The 19,168-nt window shown below is 43.2% G+C and overlaps 3 protein-coding genes across 6 annotated transcripts in view; 1 reads left to right on the top strand and 2 right to left on the bottom strand.

Annotated features, from left to right (window-relative positions):
* The window catches only part of SLC1A7 (solute carrier family 1 member 7), a 59,850-nt gene extending 57,909 nt beyond the window's left edge, over positions 1–1,941 (bottom strand). For both annotated transcript variants that reach the window (XM_009939747.2, XM_075424038.1), the window contains exons 1-2: positions 1,749–1,941; positions 606–685 (exon numbers count right to left, since the gene is read on the bottom strand). In XM_009939747.2, coding sequence (XP_009938049.1) covers positions 606–685; positions 1,749–1,889 — 221 coding nt within the window. In that variant the 5' untranslated portion in view covers positions 1,890–1,941. The remainder of the gene's footprint in view (positions 1–605; positions 686–1,748) is intronic.
* A 1,550-nt stretch (positions 1,942–3,491) lies between these two features.
* Positions 3,492–9,963, top strand: CPT2 (carnitine palmitoyltransferase 2). The gene is made up of 5 exons (XM_075424454.1): positions 3,492–3,628; positions 4,244–4,324; positions 4,440–4,546; positions 6,788–8,092; positions 9,009–9,963. The coding sequence occupies exons 1-5, from the start codon at positions 3,495–3,497 to the stop codon at positions 9,338–9,340; spliced, it is 1,959 nt and encodes a 652-aa protein (XP_075280569.1). The 5' UTR covers positions 3,492–3,494; the 3' UTR covers positions 9,341–9,963.
* Positions 9,964–11,788: 1,825 nt separating this feature from the next.
* CZIB (CXXC motif containing zinc binding protein) lies at positions 11,789–19,113 on the bottom strand. 3 transcript variants are annotated; one of them, XM_075424457.1, is made up of 8 exons: positions 19,021–19,113; positions 18,851–18,934; positions 18,045–18,101; positions 17,243–17,324; positions 16,748–16,779; positions 16,232–16,309; positions 12,899–12,964; positions 11,789–12,068 (listed from the first exon to the last, which is right to left on the bottom strand). In XM_075424457.1, the coding sequence occupies exons 1-8, from the start codon at positions 19,024–19,026 to the stop codon at positions 11,991–11,993; spliced, it is 483 nt and encodes a 160-aa protein (XP_075280572.1). In that variant the 5' UTR covers positions 19,027–19,113; the 3' UTR covers positions 11,789–11,990. The 3 variants fall into 3 exon arrangements, with proteins under 3 accessions (XP_075280572.1, XP_075280570.1, XP_075280573.1); XM_075424455.1 differs by lacking the exons at positions 18,851–18,934; positions 19,021–19,113 and adding exons at positions 18,340–18,524; positions 18,655–18,826; XM_075424458.1 differs by lacking the exons at positions 18,851–18,934; positions 19,021–19,113 and adding an exon at positions 18,590–18,800.
* Positions 19,114–19,168: the final 55 nt, after the last annotated feature.

The following is a 19,168-nucleotide window of genomic DNA, read 5'->3' as shown; positions in this document are numbered from 1 at the left end:
TACCATGCACCATCCCTCAGGACCAGGATCTAGATCATTAATCCTGTCACCAGTAAAGTGGCACCACTAAAGGTTCTGCCTTTAATGTACTAAGAAATCACTTTCACTTCCAGCTGAAGCCCAGCATATATTATTAGCTCACTGGAGACACATTTTGTTTTTCAATATTCATCATACTACAGCATATCTCTCAAAATACCACAGAAGACTATAAATTTACTGTTCTTCTCGTCTTATCTGTACGGTGTATTATTTCAGTCATTTAGATTTAAGGTAAGCTTTTTGATAAGGTGTGTTATTTATTCCATATATTTAACTTCTAGTTAGCTTGAAGGAAAAAGTTGTCCCATTGCAAGGAAAAAAGAAAACATAAATTAAAAAACCCCCATGAGTTTTTAAGAAAATGATACCTATATGAGATATTGCATAAATGTTCCAATTGATTAAAAAATATGTTCATAGCTCCACTATAAATATGAATGTACAGCAGTGAATAATGTTCCTGGCACTTGGACATTAATTCAGCTAAATGCCAAATAGTGGTGATGACGTGTCTCATTTAGGAAACTTCAAAAGTTATTGGAACAATCATTGTCCTCACTTACCTTGAGACAACCAGTGGGAGAATCAACATTTTCAGCATCCTCATCAGTAACTCACCAGGAAACTGGAAATAACTAATTTCCTAGAAATACACGGAGAGATGCTTATTGTTTTGAGACAAAGACTATCTGTCTTCACGAGTCCTGCTACAGCTGTGGATCAGTAAAATCTGCAGCTTTGGTATATAAGGTGGCAAAGACAGTCGCACTTAAAAGATCAGTTGAAAATTAATTAGGTTACATATTGTGTTGTAATTCAACACAAACACCCTACATCGTTCGTTCCTTTACAAAGGAAGGCAAAAATTAAATACACTGTCTCTTGGGGACTACTGTTAATAGGTTGCCCTGAATAATCTCTTCATTCTACATTTTGTGTGTTTTGCTAGATGTGTATGAGGCTACTGCTTGGCCATAAAAAATGTTCAGACTGCAGTTAGCAGTAGCGGAACAAAGAATTGGTTTAGTTTAGTCACATTTACTAAGTGCCATATTTTTTAATTGAGATTTATGTTTTGTGCTCAAACAATGCATTCAGCAATGCACGTTGCCCTCTCTATTCTGTCTAATACAGCAGAAAGAAATGAGTGCCTGCAAGGAGCTCAGCTGAAGTATGCTGGAGGAGAAATTCCCAAGTGGCTTAAATAACATGGTCTGTTAATGATGGGAAATCTCAAATTTATTAATACAAAATACCATTGGTGTAATACAGACATCTGTACCTCTGCACATCTGATGACGAAAAATATTCCCAGTGTTTTCTTTAGACGTACATGTCCCAGAGTAATACAAAATCCAATTAATATATTGCACTACCAGTTTTTCACAGCTCTGTATTAGATGCTACATTCCATCTAGCCCAGACACCCACTATTATTATCCATACTGGCAACATTATAACACGCTTGTGCTAGACTTACTAGATGTCTTAAAGACCAGAACTGTTTGCAAACATATTGAGAATGTGTGAAAAGCCCCAAAGAATAGTGTAGATTAACAAGCAAATGAAATTAAACAAGTTGAACAAACACACATACATGCTTTTTATCCTCAAAAGTCCATCTTGCAGTTCCACGAGCTGCTATGTCTTTTGTTACGTAAGTATGGTATTTTCTGTGTAGTGCTACACCGCCGTGCCACACATACCTGCTGGGAGAGCCGTCTCGTCCTCAGGAAGAATCCCAGAAGACAACCAATGGTGACCGACAACACCGAGAGAATGAGCAAACCATTTCTTTTACAAACATCCTTGATCCGAGCGAGGATTGCATCAAAAGCCACTGCCATGCTGCCCTCCGTGCTCTTTGGAGAAGAATCAGCATCCCATGGAGAGAGAATCCCCTCGCTCCTCTTGTGCGGGTGGACAGATCTAGCTCTGTATAGATCAGATCAAAGCACTTCCAGTTCTGCTTAGCTGACCTGCAAGGTCACCCCTCTGCCAATAGCCACCAAGCAAGCAGCTGGCATTATTGTTCCAAATTAATACCAACAATCCTATTATCGACTACATCATTAAGAGCCTGGAAGAAGATTAGGGAGCTCTGGAAAATTAGAACAGAATGCAGTAGTATTTCTAAAAGAAGACTGGTTCAAAACAAAGTGACACTCCTGGGAGAAAGATGGTGTTTGAGTGTGTTCCTTGGACTCCCCAGTTCAGGCTGTGGCCATCCAAACCTAGACAGGGAACAGTGTAAGTTACGCGTTCAGACGGGTTACTGCAGTTTTTCTAAAAGGCAGAGAAGGTAACATTTCGAACTGGACTATCACAACAGGGCAAGCTAGGTGAAACTAAACTTCATTAATTAAAGCAGGCTTGGGTTTTTTGTTTTCATGGCAAAAAAAGGCTGAATGAGTAGCATAAGAGACGTGTCGAACAGAAAATCGCTGTATACTGAGACACGCAAGGACACCTTCCAGCATTCGGCATTTATTATCTTCGAAGCGAAATGATTTCACTTTTTCTCCAACCACTCTGTTGATTAGAGCAGGGCCAATTTACTTTCAGAGGATTACCAGACTAAGCCCCCGGGATTGCTTTCCTTTCCTTTGCCGTGTCCGCATTCGATCCCAACACGGATTTTTATGCTAGGGAGTATCTGATAGAAATACCCCACTGCAACTGTTCCCCATGCCACCCTTTCCTACCGAAACATTTCTGTAGCTTCTGGGTTATTCTAAGATGATTTGGTGGGTTTATGGAAAATATTCCATACAGTACAGCAAAACTGTGTGCTTACAATATTTCACACTCTGTTTGTTGGTACATGCTCACAGATGAGTAAAAAAGCTCACCAGAGACTAAATTGTTCTCTTCGGAGGCAGGACCTGAATACTGCACGGTCAGTACGACATACGGACACGCACCAGGAAAAAAAAAAAAAAAGAGAAAAAAATACGTGGAGTCTACATGCACTGTCAAAACAAGAGGATCACAGAAAATTTTATTAATGCGTATGCAGCAGAGGACTCAGCTAACGTCGCACCGTCCCGCTCCAGGCACCTTCAAACACCGGGTAACTCTGCCACCTCAACAGCATGTCCTTTCCCCAGGAAACAAGAAAAAGATGTTTCGCCAAGCCACGTCGCCCTCCCCGGCCCTCCACCTACGGCCCGAGAGGACGCGGGGTAACCCCTGCGGGCCGCCGGACCCCGCCGCCATTCGGCCGAGCCCCCCGCCCGCTCCGCCGGGGAGCCAGCCCCAGCCCCCGCCCCGCCGAGCTCCCGCCTCCGCCCCGCCGCCGGGAGCTGCCCCTGAGCGCGGCGCCGGGAGGAGGAGCGCAGCCGCCCGCCCGCGGAGCTGCCGGGGGTCGCGGCGGCCGCTCCCTCCGGCCCCGCGGCGGCAGCGGAGGGCGACGCGCGGGCGGCGCCTCAGGGCCCTCTGACGCGGGCATCATGGCGGCGCGGCAGCTGCTGCTGGGGCGGGCGGCGGCGCGCTGGCGGCGGGGCTACAGCAGCGCGGGCGCCGCCGCCGAGTATCTGCACCGCAGCGTCGTGCCCACCATGCACTACCAGAAGAGCCTGCCCAGGTACGGCGGGACGCGGCTCCGCTCCCCGCTGCACCCGGCGGGACGGCCCGCACCGCGGCCTCCTCAGGCGCCGTCGGTTCGGGGCCGGGACGCGGCCCGCAGCGGGCGTCCCTGCCAGCCCCGGGGCGGCCGCCGAGGGCACCCGGCGGACCGAGCTGCGGGGGGCCGCGGGCGGGGTTCGGTGGCGGAGGCCGGGGCCGGTGGGAGCGCGGGGCGGGCGGCCGTGGGGTGCCCGCCGTGAGGACCCAGCAGTGAGGGGAAGGCCCGATGGAGGGGTGGCTGCAGGGCTGAACCTTCCTTCTGTATAGCTGCTGCTCCTTGCAGCGGTTCCTCTCACCGGATTCCCTGTGAGGTACGAAGACCCTGCATTGCAACACCTTTGTAACAGTCAAGTTGGCTTTCTACTTTGTTTTCCAAGAACCTTACGCTGTGGTGATGTATGTCCATCTATTCCCTTTCTTCTCCTCTTCTTCCACAAGCGACTTTTGAGCCATTTGATTAATGTGGGGTATAAGGAAGGACAGGGAAGTGGAGAGGCAGACTGCTGCATAAGAAACTGAGGCTTCACTGGTACCATCGCTGATAAAGTGCGTGTCTCTGTTCGCCTTCCTTCAGGCTGCCAGTTCCCAAGCTGGAAGATACGATTAGGAGATACCTAAATGCCCAGAAACCTCTTTTAAATGATGACCAATTCAGGTATGGACAGACAGGATACACATATTGCAGTATCACGTGCTGCTTCAAAGCCAAGTGTTAGGTATAAAGAATCGGGCTTGTGACAGCATTTTGATTCTTTCATTGATTCGTGTAGGAAAACTGAGGAAGTGGCTCGTCACTTTGAAAAGGGAGTTGGAAAAGAGCTGCATGAGCAACTGGTTGCCCAAGACAATCAGAACAAGCATACAAGCTACATCACAGGTACGTTCGCCTACTGGGTATAGAAAGAGTCTGTAGGTCATCGTGCTTGATGACAACGGCTCATAATGCTGCAGATAAACCAGGGTGAAGCTGAAGTTCTCTACTCCATGAACCTGGAATAACGTGCTGTGAATGAATACTGCCTGTGACTGTGTTGGAGCAGATTCTGAGTCTCTGATGGAAAGAAGAATGCCCATCTTTTAACTTATATACCAGAATTCTGGATAGATGGATATTGAAAAAACAGTACTTTTTCATGAGTTACCGTATTTAACTTAGAGTTTACAAAGTTTGTCTTTTTTCTTTTTTCATTGCTGCGTCTTTATGGTTATATTAATAGAGTGTGACGGATAACTCCCTTAAGGGAACTAAAGCAATCATTTTCAAATAATTTCAAGTTACTTAGCAAGAAAAGGGAACCGGAAGGGGACTGTAGGATATGGCTGAGCTTTGGGAGGCAGAAGTGGTCAGTGCTCTGGACCTAAACCAAAACTCCCTAAAACAACAAAACCATGTTCTTTTAAAGAGCAAAAGAAACGGAGAGACAGAAAGAGGAGGATGGGAATAAAGAAGAACAAATTGAGAGGGAGAGTATGCATATAGTTTTTTATTGTTATTGCTGATTGTTGCTTCCACTGACCTCCAAATACAAGTGCCTGCTTATGAAAGTATTGGATGGATAGCAACAGCGGTGGAAATATTCAAATACCTGGGGAAGCAGAAGTTTGTGTGTTCCCAACTTGAGTGCACTTCTGTCCGTGCTGTTGAGACCACCTATAAGGGTGTTAGCTACCACAAATTCTGCAGAGAATACCAGATTATTTCACAAAAGCTGCTGTTTGTTTTGTTATCTTTTACTTTCCATTCCCTTTGAACAACGTCTGGGTTTTAACTGGTGGCTTTATGGTGCTTGTCAACACTAATAAGCATGCTGCGTTTTGTCTGTGAACTGTGGGGTGTTTGCATTCCTTTTTGTTTAGTTATTACTCTTTTTTAGGCCTCATAAAAGACCTGTTCCACTTGAAACTGGTTCCTGAAAGTACGTATAGTTGCCTCCACCTTGGACTTTCAAGTCCAAGGTTAAAAGGCTACATGATGATGATGGGTGTGGTTTGGAAACTGTAGCTGAATGCTAGTTACTCACCTGTGAGGACCTGGAATTAAAATTGCAACTTAGGTCCCCGAGTTAGCTGTTGCCCTTTTACAGCCCAGCTAGAAGGTTCTACTTGGGACCCATCCAGGCTTGGAATAATAGTTTTTAATAGATCAGCTGTCTCGAGATGAAGGTGGTGTGCACTTGCTTCCTTGGTCTGCATCCAGTCAGTGTGCAATGCCGGAGCTTACTGGGTTTGAAGTTGTTAATGATGATGAAATAGAACGTACGTAAAAAATCTCCTCTCTGCCTATGCTCCCTGGGTTGTCAGTTACTCATAACAGGTGTAAAGGTGTGACTACTTTTTAGAACTATGATTGATTCCCTTGGTTTTGGCAAGCGCAAAACCTTTGAGCCACATTCATGCTTCTTGATACGCGGACAGACTGCCTAAAACATCTGTGGGTGTCAAATGTAATTCTGCTTTCCGAAGTCAGTTCTGGGTGTGGAAGAATAACCGTGAGGTCTCCTCTAACCTCGTCTTTTTGCCAGCTTGGGAAACCGATGGTAATGCATCGGTGTCAAGAGTTTTGCCCCGTGCTGATCATTTTAGCGGGTAGAAAGAGGAGAGAGGTGGAAATGCCAGACAGCAAATGTAGATGGAGGAATGCTGCCAGGAATGAGGGAAACACTGGGGTCAGAAATAAAGGTGGTTCGAAAGAGAAGCATGCCCTCAGTGACAGAGGTGCAGAAATCAATGGCTTAAGAGTAGGTAAAGGCATGTTCCTCTCCAAATGTGAGGTGTGCACCAAAATATAGTGCTGGGGAGCTGCACTGTATCTTGCGGGAGTTATGGTTTATCACTGAGCCATTTAGAAAACATGGAAATTGGCCCTCGTTGCTGATGACCTTGATGCTCTTGATACAGATTGCTCCAAATAAAGTATTTATACAATTAACCAACAGTACCTTTCTTCATAATTGCAGGTTGGAATAATCCTTGGGGGAATTACTGCATAGGTTTGTCTTGTTCGTATACACTTCAATAGATGTTTAGTCATGATCGCTGTTGGAGGCAGGATGTTGCACACAAACCTCTGGTCTGACTCAGTAAGCTGCTGACCTATTTCTCAACTCTCCATTTTCAGGTCCCTGGTTTGACATGTACCTAAAGGCACGTGAACCTGTTGTTTTGAATTTTAATGCATTTATGTCTTTTAATCCTGATCCGAAATCTGAATATAACGATCAGCTCATACGAGCTACGAACATGACTGTTTCTGCTATACGTTTTATGAAGACCTTCAGGGCTGGTTATCTTGAACCAGAGGTTTTTCACCTCAATCCAGAAAAAAGTGACACTCAGATCTTTAAAAAAATTATCCGATTTGTGCCTTCTTCACTTTCTTGGTTTGGTGCCTACATGGTCAACGCATATCCCCTAGATATGTCTCAGTACTTCAGGCTTTTCAATTCTACACGGCTGCCTAAACTCAACAGAGATGAGCTTTATACGGATGAAACGGCAAAACATTTACTGGTGCTGAGAAATGGGAATTTTTATATATTTGATGTTATTGATAGAGATGGAAATATGTTGAAACCTTCAGAAATACAAGCACACTTGAAATACATCCTTAGCGACAACAGTCCAGCCCCGGCCTTCCCTCTTGGCTACCTCTCCAGTGAAAACCGAGATACATGGGCATTGCTGAGAAAGAATCTACTGGATAATGGCAATGAAGAAGCTCTTCAAAAAGTAGACTCTGCTTTGTTTTGTTTGAGTTTAGATGATTTTCCCATTAAAGACTTTGTGCACTTGTCCCACACTATGTTGCATGGAGATGGTGCTAACCGCTGGTATGACAAATCCTTTAATTTTATCATAGCTAAGGATGGCACTGCAGGAGTTAATTTTGAACATTCCTGGGGAGATGGTGTGGCTGTGCTCAGGTTCCAGAATGAGGTTTTTAAAGATAGCACCAAGGCACCAGCCATCAGCCCCCAGTCCCAGCCTGCTTCAGTAGACTCTTCTAGAGCAGTGCAGAAACTTGACTTCAAGCTGAATGATGCCTTAAAAGCAGGAATTACCAAAGCCAAACAGAAATTTGATGCCAGTGTAGAAGCACTGTCTCTTAATCTGATTCAATTCCACGAAGGCGGTAAGGACTTTCTAAAGCAGAAGAAGGTGAGCCCGGATGCGGTGGCTCAGCTTGCCTTCCAGATGGCTTTCCTTCGACAGTACAATCAGACTGTTGCTACATATGAGTCTTGTAGTACAGCAGCTTTCAAACATGGTCGTACAGAAACTATACGTCCTGCCTCCATCCATACAAAGAAATGTTCGGAAGCTTTTGTCAGGGAACTGTCCAAACATAGCACAGAAGAGCTTCAGAAGTTGATAGTGGAGTGCTCAAAATACCACGGCCGTCTGACAAAAGAAGCTGCTATGGGTAAGTAGGAATATATCAAACACTTGCTTTTGCACTAAAATGTCTATTAAGTAAACATTTACTTCACAAGTAAATAATTTCATTTTGATGGAGGTCTAATAATGTAAACTTCACAAAAGCAGAAGGCTGCAGTTCTCTAAGGCTCGTTTCGTGGCTCATTTCGTGATGGAGGAGAATGCCTCTGTGCTTCCCACTTCACTGTTAATGTGTTGAGAATTTTTTGTATTTCAGTTTTTGCCTTTATAGCAGCTGGGCTATGTGAAGATTTGATAAATACTTGGTCTATGTTGTACTCCCCACGGCAACCAAGAACTTTGGCTTTGTGTCTAAGGAGTTACTATTTTATCCCTGCAGGGTACAAAGGCTTTAACTACTTCCAAATCAAACCGATTCTTTGGCTGTGCTACTCCTGGTATTTTTCTGAATGCTTTCTTTTGAATTGTCCTTCCCAGAAGCATAACTTGTATTGTTTCAGTAAAATTGACTGTTGAATGTTACCCCGTAGAGTATAAAATTTGCCTTCTTTTGTTGATTAAAGATCCTCTTCCTCTTTAGATTTATAAATTTTAGGAAAGCCTGTCTCTGTTTTAAACAACCAGTATATGTTCAGATAAATAGTTAATCAAAGAATGCTATGTATTATTAAAATTGTCTGTTAACATTTCACTTTTGTTTACTATCATGATTCCTGGTGGAGGCTAGCAGTAAACCAGCAAGCCTTCATTCCCTAGGATACGTGCAGGAAAAGTGCAGAATGTTGGGGTTCTGAAAAATGATTCCTGCTAATACAAAAATAAACCCCAGTTCTGAGAACCTCCTCTTTTGTGGCTGAAAAACGATGTGATGTCAAAATAAGTGAGTTTACTTCCCACAAAAATTAGTCATTTCTCTAATACTTGCTATTTTATTTAAACAGGTCAGGGATTCGACCGACATCTCTTTGGCTTGCGCTATTTAGCCTTATCCAAAGGTACTGCGCTACCTGATTTCTATCAAGACCAAGCCTATGCTCGGCTAAATCACAACATCATTTCTACAAGCACGCTGATTAGCCCAGCTGTGCAGTTAGGAGGGTTTGGCCCAGTGGTGCCCGATGGCTTTGGAGTAGGATATCAGGTACATGATGGCTGGATAGGTTGTAATGTTTCCTCTTACCCAACTAGGAATGGTAAAGAATTCCTTCAGTGTATATACAAGTCACTAGAGGATATCTTTAATGTTTTAAAGGGCAAGAAGATCGGTAGTTAGACATACAAATGTCAGTTGCAGTACAAAATGCAGACTGTGTCCAGCTGGCATACTAATCAGTGTTCAATGTGGCTGAGACTGCCCAGCTTAATTGGCTTCATTTATCTTCATTGAACTTGAATACTGTTAGATTGACAATGAAATTTATATCTATTTTAAAAAAATCAAGTTCAGACCTTGAATACGTGTTTCAGGAAATACAGACATTCACAATGTCAAAATTAACTAACAGATCCATCTGTTCCAACAGATCCATGTGTTCTTAAAACACATTATTTAAAATAAAAAGCATTGTTACCGACTTCATGAGCTAGACAACAGCACTGTGATACCAGTCTTAAACTGTTGAAAAAAAAAAAAAGCAATAATTTTAAATATGAAGGAGTGGTTACATTTGCACTCTTGCAGTAAGCTTGATTATTGTCACACTTTTTGTCTTTGAACTTGAATCGATATCGGAACTGATTGTGCCTCAGCTGCTTGAAGCCTTCCCACTGTAACAGCTTTCTGAGAAACAAAAAATAGAAGTGGGCGGCTTTAAGTGACCTGCGATCACCAACTGTGTTGCTAAATTGACTGGAAAAGACTGTATTGTAATAAAGCTGTCTATTAATAACCACAAAGTTCTTTTATTGCCATATCAAAATTGTACAGTATGGGTAGTCCCTTTATCAGTAGCTCATGTTTCTTTTAAAGCTTGAAAAGAATATTGCTGAAAGCATTCTGCAGTGTTGACTCTCCCCTTCCATACGTGAAGTCTGTCCAATAATCTGCTTTTGTTTTGCTACGTAAAGCTGTGCTCTTGTGCCTTAAAAAAGAAAAATCACCGAACTTTATCTTTTGGGGTTCTCTCTTTCCAAACTTCCTCTTACTGTGGAAAAGTAACCTCAACAGAACGTTTTCCCATTTCCTCCTTGTTCTATCAGCTAGCACTTTTCATGTTATTTATTGTAGCAGATGACAGAGTCTTAGTGCCTAGAGCTGTGTCTTTAATGCACTGGGGCTTGTTGCAGAAATTGCGAAGACTAAGACTTACCAGGACGCTCTGAAGGATTCCAGGAGAGCTTGAGCGCAGACATGAGTAAAACTTCGCGATGCTGTGAATGCGAGATGAAACTGATGCAGACAAGTTCCGTATGTGCTGTTCCCAGCTGGGACTTTGCCAGGTAAAGAGGGTGATAGCAAAAGGGGAAGGGCCTTTGTCGGTCCAGAAGCCAAAGGTGCTCAAAGTTGCTGGGATTACAGCACAGATGCCCTTTGCATGCGATACCCCTTTTTGCACAAAACTCGTTGTGGTGTGTACAGCTTGAACTCCTCTGCCTTTTAAACCCTCGACTTCCACTCCTTTTCTTTTGGGAAGATGAGTCTGTCTTGGGAGCTGAGTAGCGCAGCAGTGCTTGCCTCTGCAGCTCTGTGTAAAACTAACACAGCTCCTGTCTTTCAGCACAGCCCGCTGTGTCCTGGACAACCAAATCTATTAGCAGAACATAAAGTCTGAGCATGTTGGTTGGATGTGACAGATCAGGTTCAGAGGCTCAGAAACCTGCTTGCCTTTACTCTTGCTTTGGATATCTCAGCTTCCAGGTTCTCCCAGTGTTGTTTTTTCTTTATCACAGTAAGTGTAAGCAATGCCCTATCTTGAAGTATGAACTGCAGATGCTAGGAAGGGGAGAGGCTTGCTTTAAATATGTAAGTCCACAGGCTGTTCCTAGTCAGGGCTGTTACCTCTGCAGCCTGTAATGTGCTTTTCTAGTTTTCAGTTGAAAAGGATTATTTTAAAACTTACTTTAAAACTTACCATGATTATTCTTGCTCATTTAAACAAAGAAAGGAGGGTGACCATTTGGTAGGGATGAAGGAAATAATCAGACCAAAAGTCTTTAAATGAAATTCACTAAAGAAGGTTTTTGGGTTTGTGTTTTTGGTTGGTTGTTGTTTTCTTTAAAACACCTGGCAAGACTGTGAGTGCACTTGCCAAGGAGTAGAAGATCTGTCTTCAACTAGAAATGAGTGAAGTTTACTTACTGACACACTCAGAAAGATAACTTAATTTTCAGAAGATTGTAACAGCTATGTATAAGTGTCAATAGCGGTCAAGCTTAGTAAGTGTTCTCGGTACACTCACCTCGGTGTCTTTACTGGAACTGACCGAAAGCTATTAAAGACGTACCTTTTCACTTCCAACAGTTAACACAGTCCCTTTACTAATACTTGTGGCTGTTTCCTCATGATAGGAGCGGTGAGTGAAAAGATTTTTTTGCTTATGTTAGAGAATCAAATGTGGGTTCTCCTGGGGATAGGCTATTAAAAACCTTAAGGCAGTAAGTTGTCTTAAGTAGTTACTCTAAGTAGTTACTGTTGATACAGTAGTTAAGCTACAGTCCCTCACAACCATATATATTCAAAAAAACAACATTAAGAAAATGGCACACTTCAGTCAAACGTATATACTCTTTTCAGTTTGCACTGAGGGCATCTCAAAGTGCTCTGTGGAAATATTTTATTAGGACATCCTGGGGACAGTGAGTACAACTTAGGTTTCCATTTCTGAAGAACAGCCACGTAAAAAGTATCTCTGAGGAGACAGAGTCTCTGATGGTTACAGCTCCTTCAGCAATGAACAGGTCAGTATTTATTAGGGGTCTGAACTTCAGCATTTTACAAATTTATGGGTAACTTCATAGATTCCAACAGATTCCTTTGTTTTTTCGTCATAGTCATTCCAATCCTATAGGAAATAAGATTTCACATTATCAGTCACAGAAGATAGAATGCAATAGTGTCTAAATCACAGACTGGAATTCAAACTGAAACTAAGCCTTGCTCAAAGTTTGGGTCTTAGATTTCTGTGGAAAGCACTGTGCAGTCAGTAAGCTAAGTTCTGGTATCCGAGAGAAGCAGGAGCACTGACCTGAAATTAAATAAGCTTCAGTCTCAGTGTTTGTACTTAATAATTTTTTTTTTCATATGTAGTCCACAGCCTGTAGTGGACAAGACAGCTACCACGGCAGACGAAAGGATTATCTATCATTTACAATACCCTCGTCAGGTGGGTAAGCAGACAAGCAGATCCCTGCCAAGTAGGATTCCAGGGAACAGATTTGACCTTGAGATTCTTGCTCACAGCCAAGGAAGATTTGCAATGCTGGAGTCATTATCCTGAGCTTTGGAGGACAGTGTCTTTATATTACTTTTTAATATCTCTGCGCACAGGAAGAAGTGCAGGCGTATTCCTAGAAAAATCAGTTCGCCACTCTGAATAACCCCAGCCATTTAGTATTCCAAGTGTTTGCTCACTGGAATTCCCGAGTGACTTAAAAGAAAAGTTGCATTTCTACCTTTGTCAGCTGCAAAGCTATAAAAGGCGCACTTCTCAAATGACGCTGTTAGTAATGCTGGTTGTTCACAGTCAATTTAGTTTCTCCAGCTATGACCTTCCCGTGCCTACATGAAAGAGCAAAACTAGTCTCCTGCATGTGCAGGGTGTGTATTTTGGACTAGTGACTTAGGGAAAGAAAGGTAGATAGTTAGATTTACTATTGAAACTAAGACACATACCTTTTCTAACAAGTTTATGTCATTAAAAGGTGTGCCAGATTCTGCACCTTCAGCGACAAACCCTCCCTGTGAACACATTTGCAGTAAGGTTTTAAGAATAAATTGTACCAAGAAAATAATAAATATGATCATTGAAACAGTAACTCAGCACAAACTTTTATTGTATTTCTTTTAAATTAGGTAGAAAGAATGGTCCAGCTCTTTCCTGGTTAAGGGTCAGTATAAGGTTGTGAACCTGTGTGTGAATTGGGTAAATTCAATCTAAGCAACCACGGAGTAAAATGAGGGAACGCTGCTCCTCTACTTTTCCTGACAAAAATGTATTTCCAAGAATTCTGGATAATGTTAAATCTGAGTTTCAAAGTTCACATAGCAGCATCCAACTACTAATAGCTTTCATTTGTGTTCACAATCCAGATAGGCATTATGTATGAAATAGCTTCATAATAAACTTACACTGCAAGAAATTAATAGAAAGAAAATGTGGAAGAAAGTTAATAGTTTTGGCTTAAGTATTGTCAGAATCCAAGACACTCTAGAGAAGGAACAGCCTGTATTGGATTTATGTGCAGAAGTGACTAGCAAGCTTTCCGTGAAAGGAGGATCAGCTGGCTGAATGAAGGGATTAGGACACCCAAACAGTCATTTCTAAGGGAAGAGTTCTTCACTGGTGTTAGTCGTCGTTTTTAAAGACTTGAAAGAAAGCATAGCACTAAGAAGGAAGTAGCGTATCAGTGAGATATACCACAAGAGCAAGGTGTTCTGTCTTCTATTGGAACAGCTCTCTCCTTTTAGGGTTCACAGTTATCAAGCTGTAAATTAAGTTTTATTAGTTTTAAAAGTAAATTTAAAAATCTCAGCTGCCTCTGTAGCGTACAGGAAGGTTTCTTACATTGCCATTTCTGACTACAGAATTTTAGTAAGAAGAGGCTAAAAAGCAAAGGTAGCTTCTTCCTTTGCAAGGGATCTACACTTGCATTTTTTGATAAAGAAATCCCCACTGGTGCCAGTCAGACATCTAACTGTGTAAGAATGTGTGAAGTAAGCCACGTGATTTTAAAATATTTTGGGATTTGAATGGAAGGTTAAGCACTTGGGAGTTAAACCACGGAGTGTGGCAGACGTAACAACAGGAGAGCTATCTGCAAGGCACAGTGCGAATGTGGCCTTTATGTAATTCTCAGCAGCCCATCTCAGGGGAACTGCTTGGGGTGCAGAAGAAGGTCAGCATCGTGGGACAAAAATGCAGAGCTGCAGTACAGAACAAACACTAGAAAAATAAAAGAAGACTTGCTTTTGCCACCTGGAGATATTCAGCAGCCCTCCAAGGAACAAGAAGCCATGTGACTGGAATTACAAGCTTCTCTGCCAGACACTCGGCGGAACTTCTGTTCTGGCAGCTCTGTCATCAGTGCAGAGATTCGGTGAATCTCTGCAGCAGGGAGCTGGGACCGGCGGGGACTTGTTGGCCCCAGCTGACTGCTGAAGGACCAACAGCTAAAGCATAAGCACACCCCGAAGAAGCAAAAATGCCTACTGACTTCTCAACGTGTTAGTTACCAGTGAAGTTATTGGTTGTGCCACAAACCAAAGAAGCTTAAGAAGGTTTAAAAGAGACTTTGTAAAGAAACCTCCATGTTCTAGTTGAAGCATTCACTTGAGGGACGAGGACAAGAAAGAAGCTGAACTATCCTCAAGTAAAACAAAAAATTATATATCAGATTTGCAGTACATGTACCTACTTAAGCACATTAAACAAGAAACGTAAGTAATTGGGGGCAAAAAAATTGTCCTTGCCCATTATTAAGACACACAAGTACCTAGACTGAATTTGTTGTTGCTGCTACTAGGCAGGAAAAAAAGGTTTCTGTCAGAGAATCAAAGGATACTTCCTCCTCTTTCAAATGTTTTTTCTGAGAAAACTACTATAATTTAAATAAGACATGCATGCATTAAGCCACTCTAAATTGACTTAAGGTATGGTTGTATTATGTCTATCAAAAAATACAAAGAAAATACAGTAATGCTATGGCCAATCCTGTTTGGTGCTAATCAAAAGCCAGACCTAAGGTTGTGGAGAAGGCAGGCTGGCTTGGATCATGTCAAGTATAAAGCAGTTTACAGAATTATTTGGAACTGCAGAAATATATATATTTAGGCATCAGAAACTTCAGTGAAATATCTGCTCAGGGATTCAAGTGTGCTTTCCAAAAGAGCGCACAGACCAAACTTTGAGAACATTAAATTAAAAGCTTTATTACAGCTGTGAAGTCTTTGTACTGCAGATTAAAATTGACAGCTAGGATGCAGAGCTATAAACATTTTGTAGTCTCATAGATTTTTTTCTTGAAGTGCAAGTTCCTAGGTCTGGCTGCAAAGCTTTCAAACAGGAATAAACCAATAACCATTCTGTTCCTCGCAAAGATGGGCTTAGCTTAGATAAATAAAGACTACCTCCTGCAGCACACTGCAGTGGTGATTTTATTTATACCAAATTCTTCGTAGGATCAGCACTTTTTGGTCTGTTTCTTAGCATAGTGTCACAGTCTGAGGGAAGGATAAGACAGGTTTATATTTGTCAGTCTATTTACACCTAATCCAACTGGAATAATAGGTTAAATATAGTAGGGAGTTAGCTTGCATACAGCATGACCATGCACAACCAAATGAATGGCTGAAGACTGGCTTGGCCCTGAAGAAATCCTTTAACTTGAACCTTGAGGTTTGCTTTGCAACAGTCTTTAGCTGCTGTTGATCTTCAGTCTCTGTCTGATCAAGAGTCGAATGGAAAAATGTCAATATTCATTTCCTATGGCTTTGGTGTGTCAAAGCTCAAAGACAATACGATTTTTTGAGAGGCCATATCCTGAAAACTGTTCATAACCTGAACTTCTTTTACTCTCTGTAACATACCGAGAAGCAAAGTGGCACTCTCCTGCACATGGCTATCCAAAGAGGCACTCCTGCAGTTCCCCCTCAGGAAAGACTCCCTTCTGCAATAACCTGAGCAATGAAGACCTTTCAAGTGAGTTCAGATGAGCAGTGCTGAGGCACCTGTAAGGCAATTCGAACACAACTCCAAGGTGTGTTTAATTTTCGATTTGACTGCCACAAAGAATACCAGAGTTCTTAGTGTTCGCTGCTTATGGGTGGGTTTTTCTTTTCTGAGTCAAATAAAGTAAAAGAAAGAACTGTGGAGAGGGTGGAAAACTGGGGAGGTCTAGGACGTTCCAGGAGGAGCAGTACCATTTCCAATAGTGTGCATTTTATCACTCTCGAGTCTATAAGAAGTGCTCTTAAAAACTGAGAAACAAATCACAACTAGGAACTCACCTGTGGCTGGAAGTCAACCGGTTCCAGGCCTCGGCATTCAAACTCCACTATTGTTTTGAATTTCTCGCTGTCTTCAGCCTACAATTGAGTCAGAATACCATTAGTTTTCATCTAACAGAGAAAGACAGTGATAAGCATTAGTCTAGGAATAAACTGCTTTAAAGGCAGTACTATCAACTGATGTCCCCAGTGACAGCAAAATTCTAGGACTCATTTAATAGGTGATAATTAACTAGAATTCCTTAATCTGCCACAAGGAAGCCTTCAAAAGGAAACTAATATGGGCATTGTATGATTGCCTCTAATTTCAGTGATACAATTTTGTGTTTTACATATGAAATGTGTCACGGATGATTCTACATTTGAGACTGCATGCAGGAGTCTACAGGAGACAATTTTCTGTCAGAGGAGAATACCAGCTTTTTGTGTTCTTGGAAGAGGCATGTGATGATAAAGCAAAACCTAAAAATATTATTAATATTTATCTTTCACTTGTTATATAGAAAACAAACTTACATTGTAAGGTTTGATTGTCTGACTTAAAATATCTAAAAAAAAAAGAAGGTAAAAGTGAGTGGCATTACGTCTTCAGTTTTATGCAGCACAAACCAAGCACCACCTTCTTCTTTCAAAGAAATTCCCTTATACAAAGTAAGAGAAACAAAGTAACCAAGCAGTTCCTGCTGTTGGCCCTAAATTCCTGAGAAGTTTACATTGCACCATTTTGTTACCTGCCAATGCAAAAAAAAAATTGCATGCTTTTGTAAAATGACAATACGGATATGAGTTTTGTTCCTGAAGAAACCCGAACTCTCCAGGAGGCCCTGCTGTCTACTTCATGAGCATTATGACAAGTAAGTACCTGTTGTAAACTCAAGCACCAACGTACAAGGAAAAAAATCCCTGCTGAATATTCTTTACAACACCATCAAGCAAAAATGGGGACTAAAAAATAAACTTAGGAGAGAAAGTGTAAAATGGATGATGCCTCTGAAATTTCTAAGCACATACCAACGGAGTTCTCCCTGCAGCACAGCTTGCATTTCTGCACCATGGTGGCACTTCCTCTGCCTCCTTTCAGGGGAGCACTGTCCTAAAAACCACGGCAACAGAGACATCGTTCTTAACTGCGCTCTGGCTGAGCCACTGGAGTGGTTTTACAGCAACCGTCTTTAACTTTTTAAAAATACTGCAGTGAGAAGGCTTTTGTTAAACTAGAGAGATCTATAATTCAGAAAGCTGTGATTGCAAAGAATAATTCTGTTCTGTATTTAAAATGGTGAATGATGGATAGTTATGTCTTGTCCACATAGGCATGTTCCATTAATTCCTCAAAACAGATTCTTACCATTCAGTAGTATGCAACAAAAAGGGATGATTATTCCTAAGAACACAATTTTATCCTGCATTTTCAGTTTCCAAATGCTAATTTAGCACGCTTAACTCAACTCAAATTACCTGAACTTCTCCAAAAAGATTCCATCAACATCAGAGAAGTATGCTACAGGCACACCCTTATTCTGATAACACTTCAAAATTTGTTTTCAAATTACATTTTTACAGAAAGGCAGCTTTACTAAGCAGATGTAAATACTTTGTCACCAACAGTCACCATTCCAATGGCATGTCAATTAACAGTCTCCAAATATTTATTTTACTATGGAATTAATTTCCTGAATGCATGTAGCTATTAAAATACTATCGCATCTCAAGTGCAAGTCGTCACATCCCTGACACTAATATCCCGTGCATGTAAGAGGCAGGTGTGTTTTCTCATTTTTGTTCTGATGCAGGTTACAGCAGGGAGACATACCATCAATCGCAGACACTGCCATTTCTCAGAAACTTCACCACAGTTCCCACATTTCAGCTGAAAAATGAACATAAATCAGAGAATTTAAAGCTGACACTCATCTGGGATTAAAAAATTGAAGAAGCTGATGCGAGCCCTCCAGAGTCACAAACCCCACTGGTTCACAGCTGAGAGGAGCCGGAGGCACAATTGTAGAATCATGGAATGGTTTGGGTTGGAAGGGACCTTTAGAGGCCATCAACCCCACCCCCCTGCAGTGAGCAGCTAGACCACGTTGCTCAGAGCCCTGTCATACCCGGCCTTGAATGTCTCCAGGGATGGGGCATCTACCACCTCTCTGGGCAACCTGTGCCAGGGTTTCACCACTGTCGTTGTAAAAAACTTCGTGTTTATCAGTCAGGGTATCTTTGTTCATCCGTCTGTCCCGACAGGCCCGTGAGCTGACCCGACCGCTGCCGCAGAGGAGCTGCCCTTCGGCGCCTTGGATGGAAAACGCGTTAACAAAGCACGGTCACAAAATAAAAGACGGGAGCAACGCATCTCACCGTTCACCGGGTCAGCTGCCGGTGGACACTGGACTGCCAGCCGCCTGGCCAGCGGAGGCACCCACCAGCGCTCGCACTCCAGCCTCTCCAGTAACAAACGCACGTGTCTGTACTTCTGCCGCCGCTCCCGCAGCAGCCCGCTGCACGCAGCGGGGAAAGCCACGCCGCTGTGGAAGGGGCAGCAGCGGCCCTGCCGCCCGGCGCCCCGCCGGACCGCCCGCAGCCCCGCTGCCGCGCCCCGCAGGCCCCGCGCCGCCGCACCTTGAGGAACCAGGGGAAATCCTCGCCCTCGGCCCGCAGCCGGGTGATGTTCTCCAGCGTGGCGCGCAGCTGCAGCCCGATCCTCTGCAAGGCAAGGGGCGGCGGGAGCGACCGTCAGCTCCGCGTCGAGCGCTGCCGCCCGGCCCGGCCCGGCCGCGCCGCCTACCTACCCCCATGGCCTCGCGGGGCGCCCGGCAGCTGAGGGGGCCGCCGCGCTATCTGGGCTCCCCTCACGGCCCACGGGCCCCGCAACCCCGTCCCGCCTCTCGCGGGAGCGGCTGCGGGCCTCACGCCGCTCCTGCGCGGTTCTACTGCTGG

This window comes from Opisthocomus hoazin, chromosome 6 (genome assembly GCF_030867145.1).
Source record: "Opisthocomus hoazin isolate bOpiHoa1 chromosome 6, bOpiHoa1.hap1, whole genome shotgun sequence".
NCBI classification, from domain to species: domain Eukaryota; kingdom Metazoa; phylum Chordata; class Aves; order Opisthocomiformes; family Opisthocomidae; genus Opisthocomus; species Opisthocomus hoazin.
Note: the sequence above shows the minus strand (reverse complement) of the source record. Positions and strands in the feature narration are given on the sequence as shown.

Coding starts and splice junctions, on each gene's coding strand:
- CPT2 (XM_075424454.1), top strand. CDS start 3,495: ATGGCGGCGCGGCAGCTGCTGCTGGGGCGGGCGGCGGCGCGCTGGCGG. Junction 4,325..4,439: donor TTAAATGATGACCAATTCAG/GTATGGACAGAC, acceptor TGATTCGTGTAG/GAAAACTGAGGAAGTGGCTC. Junction 4,547..6,787: donor GCATACAAGCTACATCACAG/GTACGTTCGCCT, acceptor CTCCATTTTCAG/GTCCCTGGTTTGACATGTAC.
- CZIB (XM_075424455.1), bottom strand. CDS start 18,459: ATGAACAAAGATACCCTGACTGATAAACACGAAGTTTTTTACAACGAC. Junction 17,325..18,044: donor GGCAGTGTCTGCGATTGATG/GTATGTCTCCCT, acceptor CGTGGTTTTTAG/GACAGTGCTCCCCTGAAAGG. Junction 16,310..16,747: donor AGACAATCAAACCTTACAAT/GTAAGTTTGTTT, acceptor ACTCAATTGTAG/GCTGAAGACAGCGAGAAATT.